This window comes from Styela clava, chromosome 8 (genome assembly GCF_964204865.1).
Source record: "Styela clava chromosome 8, kaStyClav1.hap1.2, whole genome shotgun sequence".
Lineage (NCBI taxonomy): Eukaryota > Metazoa > Chordata > Ascidiacea > Stolidobranchia > Styelidae > Styela > Styela clava.
The window spans coordinates 11762871-11785284 of NC_135257.1; the positions used below are offsets into that span (position 1 = coordinate 11762871).

Sequence of the window (22414 nt, forward strand, 5' to 3'; positions counted from 1 at the left end):
TCTGGGCTCATTAATATCTTAAGCGAAGGTTAATGACATTCGGGGGGCATGCTATTTCGATATGCCATTTGCTCGAGGGCTCTAGAAGTCACGTCTGTAATAAACCTCTGTCGTAAAACATCAAAAAATTGGAATTATTTTTATTTTCATTTTGAAACCAATTTTTACAAAAAGACAATATTGCCGGAAATACTCATCAGATACCAACCGGATTCGTTTTGGTGTTGATTTCATGACTAACAATAGCAATCTCACACCCTCTATAGTTAGTGAACATAGAGTTGGGTAAATTATAATTTTATTTCATTTATTTATTTGAATTAAATTTGAAAATTCATGCAATTAAAAAGAATACAATCCAGACGTTTCCCGTCCACATTTACATGTAGCTGGTGATCCAAGATCTGTAGTATGCTACATCAGTGTAGACACCTGGTTTATTGGCCTGAGCGCATCCATAGCCCCATGAAGTGATTCCGGCAATGGTTGTTGAACCTTGAATGTAGGCAGGTCCACCAGAGTCACCCTGCACAAAATAGAATATTTAGATAAGCATCAGCTTTAGGGAAAGACTTGCCGAATTTCCTAATTAACAAAATATACCTGGCAAGAGTCTTCTCCACCATCCATATTTCCCATGCAGATCATTCCAGCTAAAATTTCACCGTTGTATGCAAGTCTGGCATTGCATTCACTTGTAGAAATGACCGCCACATTTACAGATTGCAAGTTGTTTGGAAGACTTTGAACTGAAAAGTAATATTAAAATATTTTCAAGATTGTTTCGATGAATAAAAATAATTAATGTTTTTGAAAATTTAAGGTCCGAGCTTTGAAGTGAAATCGTTTCCAATGCTGTATCATTGGTATGTGTACACTAAAATCAAAACTGTGGAATCATTTGTTGTGAATGTGTTGGAGATCGAAGCTGCGTCGTATTCTCTTCGGAATCTTTTTAGCCCCTGGTAATCTGAAGTGGGGATCGGAAATTTCGAAAGTCAAAAGTTCGTTATTGAATTCTCGACAGAGACAGAATAATGCTTGTAACATTAAGTTTTTCTTCCTGCCGATTTCAAAAGTTAAAGCCAGAATCTGATTTTGAATGGCTTAAAAGTAAAGCCATATGAGATATTTTTCGAATCCACAGCCCTGTGCATGATTTGACTCGTGAATATCTGATATAAAGAAAATGGAGCTTTTTAGAAAAGCTATGGACTTTAGTAAAGCGATAAAACGGCGACACGACGCATCAAAATGATGAATCAACGTTTTCAGTTGTGTTCAAAACCAAGGCTAGTCAATGTTTGAATATTGAAAACTCACTGATGCCAGAGTTGGTGTCTCCCCATCCAGCGACAGTTATGCCAGTGCCAGCGGAAGGTGCAGAGAATTGTAAAGGTGCTGAGGCAATAGTCGAACTAAAGCTGAATGATGACTAAAACAAAGAAATCAGTTTAATATCGCGTTAATGTGAATATATTCTAATTATATTTTTGTTGCGCATCAGCGGACTTGGTGCGTGGTTATTCCTTTTTATGATGTAAATATGTAGTAGGCAAAAACTCACTGCAAGCTGCAAAATCATGATGTCATTTGCAAGTGTGTTGGAGTTGTATTGAGGATGAACCACCTTTCCGCTAACGGAGATGGTAACTCCACCACTGTTACGAGTTACAGTTCCAGCAGTTACAGTTAATCCAATGAGATTTCTATAAAAGTAAATAACATTAATGTGTCACTGCTGCCAATACCAATATTCGGGTACATAACTCTACGAATAACACGGTGATATTTCGACTTCTAATTTATCATAAGTACATGAAATGTATTAATGTGTGAGATAATAAATTTTGCTTTATTTTTATACGAAATGGTGTATATTTTAATTCTTACTGTTCGCAGTGAGCAGCAGAGAGGACTCGGTTAGCTGAAATGATTGTTCCGCCACAGAAGAATGAGCCACTTTTTTCCTGGAAGACGATTGACGGGAACTGGCCATTAGAGGCAGCAGTACCACCAATAATCTTGTCGGCGTTGGCGCCTGAACGAATTACAAAATATTGAAATTGTTTTGTCTATTTGAACGGAAAATATAGCGGATACTCCAACTGAAACAAGCCTAGTCAAAAAAATTCAAATTTTACATAAAATAAATTACCTACCACAAAGGCAGAGAATGGCGACGATTAAAAGTTTCATTCTTATTTGTTCGTTCGACGATTCCAAAGAACTGATAGTTTAGATCAGAAAGTATGCCCATTTTTATACTATTTGAAAGGCCACTAAACATATCATTTTAATGTAAATACAAATATATTTACGACATCATAAGTGTCAATTTACAAAAAATTACCTAATTATAATTTTTATCAACACATGATGAATTCTCATGGTGGTTTGGTGTACATTTGACGTAGTTAGTTTTCTTGTAGCATACGTTTAGAAGAGACTTCAAGTCTATAACATATTGTTACTTTCGTATACATCTATATCGTATAGATATCTTCAGTATCTACAAAGGGTTACCCTGGTACGCATTCTTGCTTCAATAGGGTTATTTTCAATAATAAGTTTTCTTATTATATAATTGGAACAGAAAAAGTATTTTCAGTTATCATTCGCCGTTATTCCTATATCCCAGAAGTTAGAACATGATCAGGTCGATAGTGACATCAAAACCAATGGCGCTGTTCAACTTACACAATATTTGTATCATAATCCTCCAAAACTGATTAACATATAATTTTAACATATATGATTTTTATATAAATATATGTTCTGGTGGGGTATTCCGATGTACTGATTGCCGACAACAATGTTTATTTGTCATTTGATGGAAAGGATCCCTTGGTGGCAAAAATTTGGATAACTTTTCGACAATATGTAATGTTGTGCGCAAAAGTGAGTTATGAGAATCTCCAAATGGTTCAGAAATATCTCAATCAATTGACTTAGATTTCCCACCGAGTTCTACAGCTCTGTTTCTCTAGATTAGGGGCCGGCAAACTACGGCCCGCGGGCCAGATCCGGCCTGCGAAACAATACAATCCGGCCCGCGACGCTTTACTGAATTATATTAACAAAACAACTGTATTAACGATTATATTCTTTACGTAACAAAGTTTGTTTTGAGACACTAAATTATATTATAATCTAACAAGTATATAATTAACAATCACTCATTTAATGAGCCTATAATTATAATTAGACAAATGGCAACAGAACGTAAAAGAGTTAATGCTGAGTGCAAATGGTTTAATGGCGCAGAAAATTTTTAAATGATCAGTCTAAGCGCGTTGCCTGAAACTTAACTGAAATCTGTGTAAAAAAATGTGATTCATTAGCCATTCCTTCGGTTTTTAACTTTCTAAAAATATGTTCGGCCCGCCAATGACATGCAACCTTCATTCTGGCCCACGAACGACAAAAGTTTGCCGATCCCTGCTTTAGATGATCTTTTTGAAATGGCCCTGGAGTTTCGGATGGGCCTGCAGTATAGGTCCCAAGAAGATTGAATGTAGGGCAAAAATTGAACCAACGTTTCGAAATTCAATTTGACAAGCTGATAAATAGACACAAGGATTAGTTTGTTCATTAACACTTTTACTGTATTGTTTATAATAATAAAATAATGTTATAAATTCCTGTTATGATAATGAAACCTGAAAATGGGCCACAAAAAATAAAAGTTGAGAAACATTGACACACGATATTCTTACGATTATAACGGACGAGAGGTCGGCTGCAGGCCAATTGAAACAAAAAATATACAATTTTCGATCAGCCTGCATAATGATTCGTTTATTCAATTTTAGTTTAATAGAAATTCGAACGTCAAACGGATAGGTTTTCAATATTCACGTATTATCTTTTGCTTTCCCGAATTGCGAAATATATTATCATTAGTATTATGTTATGAGAGTAAACTTATAAAAGTATAATTAGAAAAGGGAATTTACTTAACGAGCCATATGGTTTGATCTCACAAATGCAGTAAACAAAATGAGTTACAAGAAACCGGATGACGTAATAATGATAATAAATAAACTATGCGATATGTATTACTTACGTTGGAAGTTTTTCTATAAGTATGGCCCTTAGTTACTGTGATGTTGATTAAAATTTACCGGAATTTTCAGGTATTTCAAACTGAGTTTCACGAATTTCTTATTACAAAACAAGTTTTTGTTTGTACTGTTAAAAATAAAGAACGTGTATAATGCAAAAACTTTGGATCAACTTAAATCATACGATGATTTTAAAGTAATTGACAGCTTCTTGCGCAAGATTTTATTTCAATATCATGCTGTGCATATTAGTAGCTAGTTTTCGACTAATATAAGAAGTAGTGTCGATCCCTGGTTTTTCTTGCTGTCAACATAAAGCCATCGATTCATAGCATATGCAAGTACAATGAAAATGGTATGCCAAGCTGTAATAAACAGTGGCACTCTGTTTAAAAAGAAAACCTACTTACTGTGTCTTGGTGGTAACCAGTGTTCCCTCTAAGGTGTGCGCGTGTGCGCGCGCACACAGCTTTCAGAGGCTGCGCACACGCATAGATTTACTGCGCACAGACGTATTTCGATGTAATGTAACAATGTTCTTTTGTTCTTTTTTCACCCTTTATTTGAATTCAAATAAAACCATCTGTTACAATCAATTTAATTTATTATTTACCATGTATGTTCATTGTTATCTACTGATAACATATAGCCTTCACTGAAGCATTTACAATCTATAGAAAAACCTATTGAATAACCAAAATTTTCTTAATAAGCCCACTTATTATCCGGTTAGAACGCCAAAATTTCTTCATTGGTTTATGCACAAATATCAGTCATTTCCAAAAAGGGGGCACACACCAAAATTTCTGCGCACACATACTACAAAAATTAGAGGGAACATGGTCATGACTTTTGTGAATATTGTCTGAAATGATTTCTTATTCTAGAGTCCTAGACCATAATTGGCGGTTCGTTGATCACCCCAAAAGTTCTAAACAATGCATTTATTGGATCTCCGCTATAGGAGACCCTTATTTTTAGTCGTTTTGTATGTTTGTCCAGCTGTAGCGCCCAAATGGCTGGACAGATCCGCATGAAATTTTTCACATGTGTGATCATGTCACCCTAATATTATGCGTTTCATCCAAATAACGGATTGATTTTAGATTTCAGTGGACATTTTGTTTTAATTTTTAGCCACATTATATCACGCGAGTATGTCTACAAAACGGGCAGCGCTTGAAATGAACTGACCTTTTTGACTACCCGCTTCCTTTGTAATCGCGCCGCCGTTGAAGCTCTTCAAATTTCCATCGATGGCAACCGGGCCTCAACTATCAGCGGAGATCCTGGGCACCTACCGGCTTGTCTTATTATAACTTAGCATAAATGATTAGAGCCACTTTTCCCAAAGTGGAGAGGAATGCCTCGCCAGTACGATTTTTTATCTTTCTTGAAAGGAATTTTGCTTTGTATTTGCTGCAGTACTACTAATATTCTTCAGTTTTCCATTATTGCTATAATAATTATTTATGCGCACATTTATAAACTACTTGAACTGTACAAAAGCGGGAGTGTGACCTGCGCATTACAACATATAAGGTGTCGCTATTGAGTCAGAGCGAAGGAATCGAAACCGAAGATCGATAAGTCGGCGGTCTCCGATCGCTATCTAGTTTTATCGATCTCGATCGGTAAGTATGTTGATAGGTATTTGTCTGTTTGTTTGTCTGTTTGTTTGTCTGTCTGTTAGACCTTTTCGTATGTTACGCGATATCTCACGAAAGCGAGGTTAAATCTGCTCCAGATTTTGCATGTGCATTTATCATATCTCGGACCAGAAGCCTATTAATTTTGGATGAATTATATCGTATATTTAGCGAGTTATTAATTAATTAATCAATTAATTTTTTTTTATTATTATATTTTTTTTCATTTTTTTCTTTTTATAATTAGCGAGGTATTACTTAATTAATTTTTTTCTCGGAAGATCGATAAATCAGCGGTCTCCGATCGCTATCTCGTTTGTTTGTTTGTCTGTTAGACACTTTCGTATGTTACGCGGTATCTCACGAAAGCGAGGTTGAATCTGCTCCAAATTTTGCAAGTGCATTCATCATATCTCGGACCAGAAGCCTATTGAGGATGAATTTTGTTGTATAATTAGCGAGTTATTTATTAAGTAGTGATGGGACACGCGGTGTCGCTATTGAGTCAGAAGGAAGGGAACATGCGGATAAGTCGGCGCTCTCCGATCGCTATCTAGTTATGTTGTTGTTGTGAAAAAATCGACTTGCTCTCTTTCTACTGGACCAATTGCTTTTATATTTTCAGTAATTGAAGCTCGTTGTTGTTGGTAGAAGATAATTACTCTAATTTTATTTTTAAATATTTTTGGCCCCTATGAGATTCTTTTTTCATTCCAAAGTTTTGTGTGGTAACGTTATCAAAATTAAAATTGCCTGTTGTGCTTCCGTGATCACATCTCAGTTATGTGGTGGTCAGACTAGCGGTACTGTAAGAGATTTGATACTACTTCGTTTTGGCTTTCGTGGCCATAGATTTAAACTTTTATTTATTTTACCATCCATAGTAGCCAAACCCTATGTGTTTTTGAATCGAACAACAAGATTACTAGCACCGGTGCGCAATACATCTTAATCAATTAATACATCTAGATCACAAACATAAATTTCTCATTGATGTGGCATATTTCATTTTGAAAGTGGTAGATTTAATATATATGTATATCGAATCTTGCGCAAGTACGGTACTATATTCTATCTGTTTTAGGACACATAACAGGCGTTGCATAAAACTCGTTCAGGGCGATTTTTGAGTTATGTTTTTAAATTCATTCAACGTCAGACGGGATCGACTACTCGAGACGTGGCGATCGATCGGTCGATCGCGATCGACGTGTTGGCCACCCCTGGTTTATGCAATTGGCATATGCAAACGACCTAAAATAGCTCGTGTCACTCTGTATAACCTCTCAAAAAGGTCATTTTAACTCCGCGTCAACATTGCTACGGGTATGTGAGATTCATAAAACTAGGCACTGATAAAGCAAATCGTTGGCGCATCGCGAGATACAAATTTGAAAGCTGAAAGCGTTGCTTTACGATTTTCCAAATGACTCTTCGATTTGCCTGAGTAGCACTAGCTTTTGTCACCTGCAGACTTCACAATGACAAATAATAATTTGAAGTAATATGGACCATATAATCCGGAATATATATTTCTGTTATCTGGGACCATCTAAAGCTAAATATCTAAAGCGAAGGTTGATGACATTCCAGGAGGCATGCGGCTTCGATATACCGTTTGCTCAAGCGAGCTCGAGGTCACGTCTGTAAATAAAGCTCTCTTGTATATGGACTTCTACTTATCTAAATTGAATCCTCAAAAAGTCGGAATTAGCGGGATTAACTTGTTTATGTCCTAACCAGCAAATCCCTAACCACAATCCGTCAGGATTTATATGATGTCCGAAGCTGGCCTAAATTATGAACTTTTTTTTTTAATTTTGAAGCCAGTTTTTACAAGAAAACAATACTGCCGGAAATTCTCGTTAAATACCAACTGGATTCTTTTCGGTGTTTATTTCATGACCAACTATAGCAATCTCACTCCTTTCTATATTTATTGAACAGGCTAAGGCTAAATTATATTTTTATTTCATCCATTTATTTGAATTAAATTTATTTTTCATGCAATTAAAAAGAATACAATCCAGGCATTTCCCGTCCACATTTACATGTTGCTGGTGATCCAGGATCTGTAGTATGCTACATCAGTGTAGACACCTGGTTTATTGGCCTGAGCGCATCCATAGCCCCATGAAGTGATTCCGGCAATGGTTGTTGAACCTTGAATGTAGGCAGGTCCACCAGAGTCACCCTGCACAAAATAGAATAATTAGATGAACATCTTCAAGAAAAGATTTGCCGAATTTCATATTTAGCAAAATATACCTGGCAAGAGTCTTCTCCACCAGCCATATTTCCCATGCATATCATTCCAGCTAAAATGTCACCGTTGTATGCAAGTCTGGCATTGCAGTCACTTGTAGGAATGACCGCCACATTTACAGATTGCAAGTTGTTTGGAAGACTTTGGACTGGAAAGTAATATTAAAAATATTTTTAAGATTGTTTTGATGAATAGAAATATTTAATGTTTTTGAAAATTTAAGGTCCGAGCTTTAAAATGAAATTGTTCCCAATGCGGTATCATTGATATTTGTACACTAAAATCAAAACTTTGGAATCATTTGTTTTGAAAGTGTTGGAGATGGAAGCTGAGTCGTATTCTATTTGGAATCCTTTTAGCCCCTCGTAATCTGTAGTGGGAATCGGAAATTACTAAAGTCAAAATTTGGTTATTGAATTCTCGACAGAAACAGTATAGTGCTTGTAACATTGAATCTTTTGACCTGCCCATTTCAAAATTCGAAGCCAGAACCCGATTGGGAATGGCTTAAAGGTGGAGTCATATAGAATATTTTGCGAATCCACAGTACTGTGCACAGTACTTTGCATATAGACTAAAGTCTATAGTAAAGCTATAGACTTTAGTAAAGCAATAAAACGGCAACACGACGCATCAAAATGATGAATCAACGTTTCCAGTTGTGTTCATAACCAAGACTATAGTCGATGTTTGAATATTGAAAACTCACTGATGCCAGAGTTGGTGTCACCCCATCCAGCGACAGTTATGCCAGTGCCAGCGGAAGGTGCAGTGGTTTGCAAAGGTGCTGCGGCAATAGTCGAACCAAAGCTGAATGATGACTAAAACAAAACAAAAAATCAGTTCAATATCGCGTTTATGTAAATATGTTCTAATTATATTTTTGTTGTGTCAGCGGACTTGGCGCGTGGTTATTCCTTTTTATGATGTAAATATGTAGTAGGCAAAAACTCACTGCAAGCTGCAAAATCATAATGTCATTTTGGATTGTGTTGGAGTTGTATTCAGGATGAACCACTTTTCCGCTAACGGAGATGGTAACTCCACCACTGTTACGAGTCACAGTTCCCGCAGTTACAGTTAATCCAATGAGATTCCTATGAAAGTAAATAACATTAATGTGCACTGCTGCCAATACCAATGTTCGGGTACATAACTCTACGAACGACATGGTGATATTTCGACTTCTAATTTGTCATAATTACATGAAATGTATTTATGTGTGAGATATTACATTTTGCTTTATTTTTATACAAAATGGTGTATATTTAAATTCTTACTGTTCGCAGTGAGCAGCAGAGAGGACTCGGTTAGCTGAAATGATTGTTCCGCCACAGAAGAATGAGCCACTTTTTTCCTGGAAGACGATTGACGGGAACTGGCCATTAGAGGCAGCAGTACCACCAATAATCTTGTCGGCGTTGGCGCCTGAACGAATTACAAAATAATAAAATTGTTTTGTCTATTTGAACGGAAAAATTAGCGGATACGCGAACTGAAACAAGCCAAATAAAAAAAATTCAAATTATCCATATAAAATAAATTACCTACCACAAAGGCAGAGAATGGCGACGATTAAAAGTTTCATTCTTATTTGTTCGTTCAACGATTCCAAAGAACTGATAGTTTAGATCAGAAAGGGTGCTCTTTTTATACCAGTTGAAAGGCCACTGGACATATGCTATCGATGTAAATACAAATATATTTACGACATCATAAGTGTCAATTTACAAAAAATTACCATATTATATTTTTTTTATCAACATATGATGAATTCTCATGGTTTGGTGTACACTGGTCAGTTGACGTAGTTAGTTTTCTTGTAGCATACACATTAGAAGAGACATCAAGTCTAAAAAAAATTGTTACTCTTGTATACATCTATATCGTATAGATATCTTCAGTATCTGCAAAGAGTTTCACTGGTACACATTCTTGCTTCAATAATTAGTCCCTTCCAACTAGTTTTTATCGTACATGGAATAGAAAAGCTTTTTTAGTTACCATTCGCCGTTATTCCCACATCCCAGAAAGAGGACATGATTAGGTCGATAGTGACATCAAAACCAATGACACTGTTCAATTCGTGTCTCCACAATCGATACACATTTAAGCTTTGCTTTTTTGTTGGACACGAGGTCTACATATTAATCGTTTCTATATTATGTTGTTGTTGTTCTTGTTGTTAGTATTTTTCCCCTTATCGTTTTAAAAAAAACTCTTTTCTCTTCAATTACTGGACCAATTTTCATTGGTTAAAGTTTATATTTTTCGCTTGAAGTCTATCACTTTTATTTATTTCAAAAATTAATGTGGTCTCTATGGGAATCGTTTTTTGTGTGCGGTGACATCATCAAAATTGCGCAGTTGGTAGTGGTTACACGTTTGCGTTTGTCATAAAATTTGCTGTACGTTTTAGATTTCGTGTCCATATATTTGAGCATCGTTCTCTTGTTGTTCTTCTTGTTGGTATTTTCTTCTCTTTATTGTAAAAAAAATAGGTTTTTCCTTCAATTGCTGGACCAATTGCTTTAAATTTTCAGTGGTTAGAGATTGTTATTGTCTCCAGAAGACTATCACTTGAATTTTTCCCAAATTACTTATGCAATCTGATATTTCATCTAAAATTCCGATGTTTTTTTATTTATTTACGGGAACACGTTTTTATGACAGCGTGGCGGCTGTCTTTCGTTCAGTTTGCGAACTTGTGCCTGGTTGTTAGGCGAAGTCGAGAAGGCGGTCGTACCGGTAGTCTGATGTGACAGTTTGCATACCAGTACCGGTACCCGTACTACTTTGTTTTGGCCTTCGTGGCAATATATTTGAGCATCGCTCTATTGATTCTAAGAAGATCAATTTAATAAGCATATGTAGGCTTACCATACGTCCCGTTTTAGGCGGGACAGTCCCGCTTTTCAGCGTTTTATCCCGCTGTCCCGATAAGTCAGCCAAAAGTCCCGCTTTTCCAGCATAATACACAAACATGTTCTCGTTACTGTTGTTTCCTTGTAGCGCAGCGCTAGCCTACTTACTGAAGGCGAATGCGTTCGTTTCTCACTGATTCCCATTGGTGACAGACGTATCGCATGTAAAACCAATACTAATTAGTCTAAATTCGAATATTTGTACCGGTATCGTTAACGTCAATTCCTTCCTATTTTTCGAACTGAACCCGATATTTTGACAGAGAATATGCGCATGAAATTTCGATAACAATATGGTCAATAAAGACAGCCGGGACAGCTTTAAATGTAGGAATGTAGGCCTATGTAGTAAAATCGGAAAATGTGAAGTTATAAAATCACAGCTAAGGGGTCGTTGTCTTTCGAGGCGTCCCGACTTGAAGTCACAAAAATATGGTAACCCTAAGCATATGCCTTCTCTTGGCATTGGTTTAACTTCCGTTGAGGGGACTTGGCACATATTTACTAACAGTGACTTTCTTTAACATAGGCCCCACCAGTCAAGAGTGGGCAGATGATAACGCCCATGTCGATATTTGGCCCTATACCTCGATAATGTAAAGTCTACATCGCTGTATCGTTGATAAAGAATCTAATAAAAGCTCAACTTATTCATTTAATTACTTTGTTGTGTAAGGTGATAACGAGTGACGCAATATCTGTCGCGTTGGTGAGAACCAGCCATATTTAGGTTTACGTCAGTAACTATTACTATTTATAAAACGCTTCCTTTGTTTTTTCATTTAAATTTTATTATTCCAAGAATTGATAAAACAGCAGAATTATCTTAAGCTAGGTAATAATTTATAGCTAGCTATGCATTTCTAAAATATATTGGAAGCTAATCATGTAAGGTCACATTAGGACGTGTAAAAATTATTTTGAAATATTGAGGTCGCATAAGGGACGATAATATCACGGAAAGATCCTATTGGTTAGTATTATACATTTTAAAGACGTTTATGTGTGAACAAAATTTAGCTTTGCTCTTTTTTCCAGTAACAGACTACATCTACAATTTACATCATATAAAATCCCAATGAACAATGGGTGAAGAGATATAGTTTCGATGTTCTCGGATGTACGTGGACTACTGCTGATCACTGATCGTATAGTAGAGGGTATAATTTAGACGTGACAAATCCTGGCTGACATAGAGAAAGTCAGACATAAACGACAAATGCTTCGTACAAATTTTCACAATGAGTTGCCACAACTCAATTTTTCACAAGGATTCGCAACTATATATTTACCTGAACCAACTGACGAGTCAGCTTTTAGTTAAGTTAATATATATTGCTGTCTCATTTAGATCATGTTTAGAATAGCAAATCATTTTTATTCAAGCGTGGCTTTCTTATCCACAGAACAAGAGAGCAGTGCCCGAATATATGGACACGAAAGCCAAAACCTACCATAGCCTACTATCGTACCTCATATAAAAAAGCGCAACTTACACATGAGATCCGCAGACAAGCGGTCGCGAAACCGCTACAGGTAATTTTTTTGGCCAAATGGATCTATGGATCGTTTTCTTATCAATTTTTTTGACGTCACCACACAAATTAAAAACGAATTCCATGGGGACCTCAGCAATTTTGGAAATAAAAAGTGGCAACAACAATCTTTAACCCTTTTCCAGCGGCTAAGCTCATATGAGAGAATATTTACGCTTAATTTTGTGCTCGGTAAACTACTGTTAATATCGCTCTTAGCTCTTTGTTGACTTTATCGCCTGATATGAGAGAAGCGATGGAACCTTCCAGCCGTGACGCATCGTGCGAATTCTATAAATAGCGTGGATTTCAAAATCGCCTGTCAGACGTCTGAAAATGTCGACTCAGCTCAGACAGGAAATACTCCTTTATAATGACTTATTGTTGGTTTAGCATGTATTTTCAGACATATATACTATCCCTGACCATCCCTGGCGCTGTGTTGTTTTGATAAATATGATTTTGACTGCTCCATAGTTGGCAGAAGTATGGAGATTTTTTGTAGTTAAAAAAAACGTAAAATTAATGGTAATTTTAACGCGTAAATGCGCGTATGGGATTGTTTACGCCGTTCTACGCGCATTTCCGTCGAAAAAATTTAATTTTTTTGCGTTGGGGGTGGTCTGTGCAGTAATAATAAGAGCTGTGACGTCATCAAAATCAGTAATTTTAGCCTTGAACTTGATACACCTGTAGATACAATTGTGAATTTCAGAGTAATAACCATTTATGCTATAATAGGCGTTTCGGTGATGTTGTGTTAGGAAAAACTTGACGAAAACGTTGAAAAAAAAATTAATTAATTAGGAATTAATTATTAACCCTCTACTGTACACAGAATTTCTAAAAGTCTAATTTATTTTTAGAAATTTTTGAGATATTTTTGCAAAAAAATTTTTTTTTCGGAGTGTAATTTAAAGATATATTGCTGAATAGAACTCTAGCACACGCCTTTAAAAATCCATAAGAGAAGCTTTAGGGCTTAGTGGTTGACAAAAAAAATAACTTTAAAAAGACCATGTCAAATAAATTGGGTCAACAGCTGTCAGAGAGTTCCAGTGAAAGTTTCCAAGTAATTAGTATAGCAAGTAAAGAGAAAAGCTATTTATTTTATTCTTTTTAATTGCATGGCATCTGTTTCGTGTACATGGGACAGAGGTAAAGGTTTGAGGGTATATACTTCGTTCCTAATTACGAGATGACTGTTTCAGAAGCAAAATAGTCACTAAAGTTGTCACCAAACGAATGGGCCCAAATGAGTGAATAGGATTTCAAATAATTTATATCAGTGAGATATTGACTAAACTTAATTTTCATAGCTCAATAAAATTGTACAATTAGATTTAATTGTACGACTAAAACGATATTACAAAAATAAAATCAAGGCTAATTGACATATTGCTTATTTCCCTTAGATTCTCGTGATAGTGAGAATACATATGATGGGATTTTTAATGCGGAGAAAAGAAGCCAACCATATGGCATAGATCTAGTGTACTGTAGGCAAACCACTATTTTCCTTTTGGCATATTTGTATATTGTGAATTTCATAGCATTGACTACAATATTTTCTACTAAAAAATTTTGATCATATCTTATTCTCATTTTAGGAAATTTGTATTGAGATTATGCGTCAATTAAGCTTTATTCAGTTCTTCCATTTCTATTTCATCTTTTTCAATATCGAATTCTTTGATTCCATTCCGCTTGGCAAATATAAGACTGATCTCCTGAAAGCTTTTGTTCTTTGTCTCCGGAATAACAAAAAATGTGTAAGCGGTTGATATAGCCCCCGAAATCAAGAACACAACAAACACGTACTGTCCCATGAATTTCTAAAAATATAAAATATTGTTTCCAAAATTTAGGTCATAACTACCAAGCCATTAAATAACCAAAGTTTGTTGTATATGCATAATGTCTAAATTCCATTTTATCAGAAATTCGTATATAAATAAATTTAAAAAGCGATGATGAAGGATATTTTGCATATTGAAGAATATGTAATGCGATGAAAAAATGATTTTAAATATCTACAATAAGCGCATATATTGAAAATGCTAGACTGGCAGCTAAGAAAACAGCCAGCGTACAAGTACAAACCTGCATAAATGGAAATATTAAGGCAACTATGATGTTGAAAGTCCAATTCAAACAGCAACCAAGTGTAAAAGCAGCGGGTCTTGCAGATTGTCGGAACATTTCCGCTGTCAAGATCCAAGGAATAGGTCCTGGCCCAATTGCAAAGCCGATTATAAATATTATTACGCAGACAATGCTGGCGTAAGACATCGCAGGAACGGTTTCTTGTAAGGATAGAGCTATGGTCATCAAGAGGCAACTAACAGTCAGAATAGCGTAGCCCGAAAGAAGAAGACTTTTCCTGCCAGTTTTTTCAATGATTCCAGCCTGAAAAATAATTTTTTATAACATTAACATAAAGCGAATGTTTTACAGATTTGAAACGGGAGAAAAATATATCAGGCTGTTCATTCCCAAAATGTGTTGCCGAACCATTTCATTAATTATTAACATTATCGTCAATATTAGAGATATCCTTCTTCAATATTTTGAATCAAAAATAAAGTCAAAATCATTATTAGAATTAGTTTATCAATACGTGCAACATATTTCGGTCGTGTTGCGAATTAGTTATTACCAAGGGGTTTCTATGCACTTTTTGCGACAAAAAGAATAGCTCTCATAATGTAAACTTTTAGAATTTTTGTGTCTGGCGTTTAAAATCTTGTTAGAGACGTTTGGCATTGAAAAATATTTCCTAATGTTCACCTCGCCACAAAGATTCACCCACTAATTTTCACTAACTTGATAGTTTTCTCTACAATATAAAGTTTAAAGTATCCAGAAAAGCTATTAATGCTTATACATTGAATTTGATTTGAATGGACAAGCTAGAAACTTTGCAACTGGTATCGCAGTGATTAAATTCTGGCGCTTGCCGGAAGCCAATTTTCATATGGAACACGATATTCTTCAAAATATTTTTCAACCACCAGTGCCTAGAGTCTATAGAAAATATTTCATTTCAACACTATTTTACCACTGATTTATTTTATTCTCACCGCAATCACGGTCATAATAACATTCACGGTTCCAACACATATTGAAAAGTAGTTTCTCATTCCTTCTTCCACTCCAGCAGTCTCAAATATTAAGTTAAGATAGAAGAATATCTAAAACAGGTGGAAATTGATAAAAAAAAACTATAAACATATATTTGTGGTGCATAAATAGGTGTTTTATCACTATGTTTGACAGTTGACACCCGTTTTTCAATTTCGAATATATTTTATACAGTTACAACTATACACAGTGCTGCCACAACGTCCTTATTTCCAAGAAACGTTCTTATTTTGACATGTGTCTCTATTTTTGTTTCATTTTAGAGGTAGAGGTTCTAATACCAGGCAAAAGAACGAAGAAGAACTGCTTGTGCAAATCCTTGCTAGTACGAAGTACGATTGGACACGCCTCGCACTGGCATGAATACATTTTATCTGTTACATTTCGTTCTTTGTTATCCTATTATGTTTCCCTGGTGTCATTATGTTTGGTTTCATATCGATGTCAGCCCTTTATACACATTGCTGATATTAATATATATCTACAATTTGTTTTGGTGTCAGTCCTGATTATAATGTTATTTCCTTGTTAATAAGTTTACACAAACTTGTACGATGAACAGATGTTTGACCAACCACCCCTAGCGTGATTTCACGAAACTTATTCGTTTTCTTTAGTATTTGTTTGAGTGAACTTTTTAAAATAACACTCATAGCACCGAATAATTCTCTTTCACAGTAAAATTAGCACGTATATAACTTGTAGTGTAGTTAAGTATTTCTATCAGGTTATAGCATACATGTATCCTAAATGAATTATGTCCATGAACGTTTGGGGGTCATATAATCTAAAGCGCTTGAGGCTTAGTAGAGCATGTTATCGTTGCAAGGGAATTTTTTTTACGATAATTGAGGTCTCTTTATTTAGAAAAGTTTAGTTGAAAAGGGCATTTAGAAAAATTGATCATAATATTTTCCACAACTTACTGCATTAATTCCGCTTGTCGGTTGACCAATATGCACTGCAAATACTGATATAACTTGCCATCTGACGGATTTATCACGTATTAGCTCCAACAAAGACATTTGACTTGCACTTGATTCTGCTGCTGCTTCTTTTTTCATCTCTTCAATTTCATCGTCAACGTCTTGTGTTTTACGCAATCGAATAAGGGCTGAAAATATAAATATATAACGATGAATGTAGTGATTACATTTGGCTAATGGTAACCGAACGAGAGGCGTCTTATTGGCTCTCCTGTCCCCCGGGATAAATATGATAACTTATTCTTAGCCTTTTACATCATTAAAACACATATGCATAATATCCGCTAGTTGGCGATCACGGACTCCTATTTCACTCGTTCCACAAAGAGCTGGTTATGTATTTTCCATGGGTTGCTTTAAGGGAAGATTAACAATGCATGTATAATAACAACTTTACTTTTGTCCCATTTACGAGAAATAATAATAAGCTAGTGTTTCGAAAAAAAGACATATTTTTGGTGAATACCGAGTTTTTTGTCAGGCCAATTGGTATGGCAAAAGTGTTTCTTTGCAGGGAAGCAGTTACACTACGTGGGTCTATAGATCGTTTTTAAATCGTGTTGTTGTTGTTGATTGATCTTTTTTTAAATAAAAAAGCAATTGGGGAATTAATAAACCACAATCATTTTTCAAAACTGCAGTGCTGTATTCTACCTCAGTCTGTTCTCAAAACAATTCAGGAAGCAATCTGTGAGAGTTTGAGGTCATACTGCCAGTATCCGGCTTATAAACACATGCTTGCATTACATCAACTATACCAAAGATGGGTAAAAAAAATTTATTGATGTTTTTAGTAGTTCACCTTCCCTTGCTTTGTCCTCCTGATTCCGGTCTATCAATAAACATCTAGGACTCTCTGGGCAGAACGGTAAAACACATAGTTCTAATATGGACGGCACACAAGTCAACGCAAGAAGAAGAGGCCAAAGTTCCTCGGTTCCAAGTAATTCCGTCAGTCCAAATATTTGTCCCATCAACAGCCCTAAAATGGGAACATAAATTGTGTCGTACATTTGAATTTTTCTGGTCTTGGCAACAACGAACGTACTGATGAATTACGTATGTCTGTCAAGAATTAGGCCTAATTCAGACTCAGAGTATTGCAACGATTTCTGATGTGTGTTTATCTTCCCGTTATACTCTTACCACGAAACAAAATATGCGTCAGATTAAAGTGGGTGAAACAAATGACTTTTGTGATGCGACCGGCTAACAAAAAAATTGAATCCCACCACTGGTACTGACTATGCAGATAACTACATATATACGCATACAAAAATTTCTCCGCTACCAATACGTGAGCGCATTCCTAATGAAATCGTCACAAATATATGCATTTTTATGTTCCATTTAATTTGTTGATTTGATTATGTAATTGTGCCAGGAGTAAATGTTTTATCGTTTATTTGACATTTATTCAAATAATACAATTCAGACATAAGGCAAGATACAGTATCACTGCTACCGTTGCGAATCAAATTGATCATATTTATTATTCTTGGAGTGAGACAATGACTTTCGCATACTGCAGAAGATATTGTAGGACCGTTTGTCTGTCGAGACACGCGATATTCGGCAAAACCCTTGCAGCGGCCAAACTTGCATTCGTTACGTAATAATATGCTCTATCGCACTTGCTCAGTCTCAAATAGCATATGTGTATATCGTATTTTGCGCATATACAATACTGTAATCTTCCTGTTCGAAAACACACAACAGGCGCTGCACGAGACTGGTTCAAGGCAATTTTTGGGGTATGTTATTAAATTCACTCAACATCAGACGCGATCGACTACTAGAGACGACCGGTCGGTCGATCGCATGCACCCCTGCTGTACAAATATTTTGCCACGAACATCAGTGACAGATGATTGCATGGTAATCGCTCATTGACAGCGATGTGTTTAACAAGTACAAGTGTGTTCGTACAGACAACAAAAATTATTTGAAAAAAGTAGATATGGATGCACTTCGAGACTATTTCTTGATAAAATAAGAAAAACAATACGACAGTTAAACAAATTGCAATTAAACAGTTCTGAGTGAAATGTGATATGATATGATTGTGGAATAGAATATACCGATTTTCTTACCAACAGTAATAAGGAGTTGGTTGAGAACTCCTATTGCTCCCCGATATTTTTTTGGTGAAATTTCTCCAATATACATTGGGACGATTCCTGTAGCTAAACCTAGAAATTTAAGAAAAAATTTATATTGGATCACTTATTTGTGTCGTTTATTTAACCATTATGTGTTGCAACCGTGAGGGTTGAACTTTACGCTGTCAATGGTGCCACGAGATTTAAAATGTGAAATACCTCGAGCAAAACGAAATTGATAAACTGAGAGCTGGCAAGTCATTAATTGGGGTATTGAGCCTAACTCAATATTGGCGTATCTGTTCACAGACAGACCCCGGTTCACCAACTGTAATAAATTGAATTAGCTGTGTTAAAAAGAAATCACTCATATCTCACTCATAATACCTCTCTGTTGAATCAGAGACTTGGGATCAAATACTTTTCACAGAAAAGCCGTAAAAATTCCGTAGACTTCCGTAGTCAACGCAACGCACTTGATTATCATTATTCGTTTGCTCAGTGCTAGATTATATGTTGAGTATCGCTATTGGTAATCATATGTAAACATCCCCACGATAAATATTCCAATTGTGATATGTAAGGAAATAAATGGAAATGTGAACATCACAATTTTTAAACTCTGCAAATAGGATTGCATAGGCAGGAAAAAAAAACAAGAATTTTGAATGTGCGATCACACATATAAATCTCGCTTGTAGGTTAACGTTCAGGTCGACCGAGTTTCTAAATTTTGAATAAATACTCTTACATTTATTTAATAATTAACTATGTAATAAACTAGATTATGTCTATATGTTCTATTTGATAGAATAACGTGCTAACGTTGAAAACGAGAATATCGGTCGGAGACCGAAGACTTATCGATCGAAACTGCGGTTTCGATTCATGACTCTATAGTGACACCGCGTGTCCCATCACTAATTAATTAATAACTCGCTAATTATACGACATAATTCATCCAAAATCAATAGGCTTTTGGTCCAAGATATGATGAATGCACATGCAAAATTCAACAGATTGGAGCAGATTCAACCACGCCTTCGTGAGATATCGCGTGCATCCAACAGACAGACAGACAGACAGACAAATACCTATCAACATACTTACCGATTAGAAATCGATAAGTAACAAATACCTGCATAAACACCAAGGAAAAATCGTGGTATAATCAGTAAAACTATACTGTTTGCAGCCTTACTGCATCCTTCCATTATTGCAGCGCTGATAGAGAGTGAGTTCATGAGTAATTGCGACTTTTTTCTGTAATACATATAATTAATTAGTCACTGAACGATCGTATAGAGCACTATACTTTAAAGAAAGGGTTCTCAACCGGAGCCAAACTTGGATTGTCGTGAGGGTAAAGTTTGCAAACAAGATATTCAAACATTTCGCAACTACGCAAATAGGCCACCTGTTTCATTTCACTACATATCCAAACGTGGCCATTGTTGAGTTTACAACATCATATATCTTGCGCAATAGGGAGTACGCCGAGCCCGGTGTTAATTGGAATTCTGTCGTATATTAAACGAGTAGGGTGCAAGTTATTGTGATAAGATCATAAATAACGAGCTTTACCATTCACACACATAACGCATTTAAAGTAAAATAATTTTTCCCAAAAACCGGCGTTCCAGATGTGACGAATCGATGATTTTGTAGTTGCCTAATAAAAATGGTAGTTTTTCTTCTAAAAATGTAATTACCGGTAATCTTTGTAATGTAAACAGTTGAATGAATATGGCACCAAACAAACAACACATTGAGTACTTCTTGAAGTAAATAAAATTATAAGAATCTGAGTATGAACAAATGTTCTGAAAATTTCACAGGGATATTATAAAATTATAACACAGTAAAGATTATCTGACCTTCCATATCGTTGTACGAGAAATCCAACAAGTAGAGAACCGATCATACCACCTATAGTGAAAATCGATACTGTGAAGGACCATATCAATAGTTCTGAAGGTGACAGAATAATATCATAGGATTCAACTACATTGGACGATGCCGTCGTGTACTTCATATAAGTGTAATTTGAAGTTGACAACGCAGCTCCAGTGGTCTGAAACAGTTGGCAGCACAGACATAAATGTGTTGAATATTCCGTTTTATGTGTTGATCATACTGTTTTATGTGTTAAGCATTCCATTTTATGAATAGCGAAAAAAAAGTTTAAGTACTACATCAATCACGCAGTCTCAGTTTCTACTTAGTTGTTTGTGACAAATTACATAGTTACTGATGACCAAGCTAATTTTTAGTCAAACATACAAAGTTTAATATTGTGAAAAGCATTATAATCAACAATGTCAAATGTATAGAAGCAAAATCTATAACTGCCAATTTAACTAGGTCAACTCTCACGGTAGTTGTTTTGATTTCCAAGGAAAAATAATATTGTATAACTTACTGAATTAAGTAAGTTTGTTCCATTATAGGATAGAAATTGATCGGTTTCATCTGGTTCAACTCCGTCGAAAAAGTAACTTTGTATTATCTAAAAAAGGGAATGAAGAAGATTAATAAGTGCTAAAGAATTATTCCTAATAACTGTTTGGTCACTAAACACTATGGTAAAAACATATGTAAAAACAAGAAAACTCAAAAATAAGGGCGCGAAGGTCGTCATCGGTATCTGTATGGTAACGCCTGAGAGCACCCGATTGGGTGAAAAGATCGATGGACAAGCAATACGGAGGCGGTCGAGCAAGGCGCAATAAGAGTGTTGCCTAAACGTTTGAATAACACAAAAAAATTCAGGTTGTCATAAAACTGAAAGAAAATTTGGTAAAATAAATAAATCCAACATTAGTTGCGGAGGAGATTTTTCTCAGCAGCAACAATCATTTAAACAACAACAACAATAAGAATTTAGCTGAACGATATATAAAACCTATTCGTGCCCAATAAATCATAGCAGTAAGGTGTCACAGAAATGACGTCTTAGAACTAGGTGGTAGTATTTCTTTCACCAGTCTTAAAACGACAAACCTTATTCGTATGAAGATAGATGAGTGAGAAACAATTTTACCTGCTTTTGCTACAAATGGAGCCCAGCTGTATGGCATATATTCAGTCAATACTGAATAATAATGTGAAATCGACTAAGAACACTACTTCTTAAATACAGCGGTAGGATTAGACTAGCATATGATATTGAAACTCTCTACAGTACTGTTGATCGTCAAAACCCATTACAATCTCCATACAGAATTTCGCAACATAAGCAGCCTTACAACAATCAGCAATACCATACCTTTGCTGGAGCGTTCACAACGGAAATATTATATCCATATTGATACGTTCCTCCGAAAACACAAATTGCGACGCTCACTACCAACACCCAAGGAATTGTCTGAATACATAAATATGATTAGAATCTCTAAATATGCCTGATATCTCAATATTTCAAACAGATAAAATACCGGTTTTACGCACATCACACATTACGGTTGTTCCAAAAAGCCGGCTCTGCAATTAATGATTAACAGCCTGATACATTGCATAACCAACGTACAATTGTTGAGAACGTTATTGGCGGAGTACACATGTACCGTTTTAAGAGCTGTCGTTTATCTCGATAGCAACTATTGCGCAGAATGCACCATAGTAGCATGAACAATGTAAAACTATATTTATTAAATACGAAACAATTAATTTATGTCTGTATTGCCCGTGAAATTCAAAGCAACCATAGCCAGCAGTATTGATGTAACAAGCTGTTTGTAA

General features: G+C 35.6%; 3 protein-coding genes across 4 annotated transcripts; all 3 read right to left on the minus strand.

Moving 5' to 3' along the window:
* Positions 1-320: 320 nt before the first annotated feature.
* On the minus strand, positions 321-2199 carry LOC144425724 (trypsin beta-like). The gene is made up of 6 exons (XM_078115265.1): positions 2163-2199; positions 1894-2041; positions 1568-1709; positions 1324-1435; positions 604-749; positions 321-526 (listed from the first exon to the last, which is right to left on the minus strand). The coding sequence occupies exons 1-6, from the start codon at positions 2197-2199 to the stop codon at positions 380-382; spliced, it is 732 nt and encodes a 243-aa protein (XP_077971391.1). The 3' UTR covers positions 321-379.
* A 5564-nt stretch (positions 2200-7763) lies between these two features.
* On the minus strand, positions 7764-10023 carry LOC120345737 (trypsin beta-like). The gene is made up of 6 exons (XM_039415280.2): positions 9987-10023; positions 9263-9410; positions 8938-9079; positions 8692-8803; positions 7985-8130; positions 7764-7910 (listed from the first exon to the last, which is right to left on the minus strand). Exons 1-6 carry the CDS (start codon positions 10021-10023, stop codon positions 7764-7766), a joined length of 732 nt encoding a protein of 243 aa, XP_039271214.2.
* A 2547-nt stretch (positions 10024-12570) lies between these two features.
* LOC120346118 (solute carrier family 2, facilitated glucose transporter member 5-like) lies at positions 12571-22414 on the minus strand. Of its 2 annotated transcripts, XM_039415776.2 has the most exons (11): positions 22124-22414; positions 21942-22040; positions 21096-21182; positions 20551-20747; positions 19812-19936; positions 18665-18763; positions 17374-17553; positions 16512-16699; positions 15525-15635; positions 14545-14850; positions 12571-14276 (listed from the first exon to the last, which is right to left on the minus strand). In XM_039415776.2, the coding sequence occupies exons 1-11, from the start codon at positions 22130-22132 to the stop codon at positions 14079-14081; spliced, it is 1599 nt and encodes a 532-aa protein (XP_039271710.1). In that variant the 5' UTR covers positions 22133-22414; the 3' UTR covers positions 12571-14078. The 2 variants fall into 2 exon arrangements, with proteins under 2 accessions (XP_039271710.1, XP_077971738.1); XM_078115612.1 differs by lacking the exons at positions 21942-22040; positions 22124-22414 and adding an exon at positions 21717-21891.

Coding starts and splice junctions, on each gene's coding strand:
- LOC120345737 (XM_039415280.2), bottom strand. CDS start 10,023: ATGTCCTCTTTCTGGGATGTGGGAATAACGGCGAATG. Junction 9,411..9,986: donor TGTGGGAATAACGGCGAATG/GTAACTAAAAAA, acceptor TAATTCGTTCAG/GCGCCAACGCCGACAAGATT. Junction 9,080..9,262: donor TCTGCTGCTCACTGCGAACA/GTAAGAATTTAA, acceptor TTACTTTCATAG/GAATCTCATTGGATTAACTG.
- LOC144425724 (XM_078115265.1), bottom strand. CDS start 2,199: ATGAAACTTTTAATCGTCGCCATTCTCTGCCTTTGTG. Junction 1,436..1,567: donor TCATGATTTTGCAGCTTGCA/GTGAGTTTTTGC, acceptor TCTTTGTTTTAG/TCATCATTCAGCTTTAGTTC. Junction 750..1,323: donor AGACACCAACTCTGGCATCA/GTGAGTTTTCAA, acceptor ATTACTTTTCAG/TTCAAAGTCTTCCAAACAAC.
- LOC120346118 (XM_039415776.2), bottom strand. Junction 18,764..19,811: donor TTTCCTTGGTGTTTATGCAG/GTATTTGTTACT, acceptor TTAAATTTCTAG/GTTTAGCTACAGGAATCGTC. Junction 14,851..15,524: donor TTATTATGACCGTGATTGCG/GTGAGAATAAAA, acceptor ATTATTTTTCAG/GCTGGAATCATTGAAAAAAC.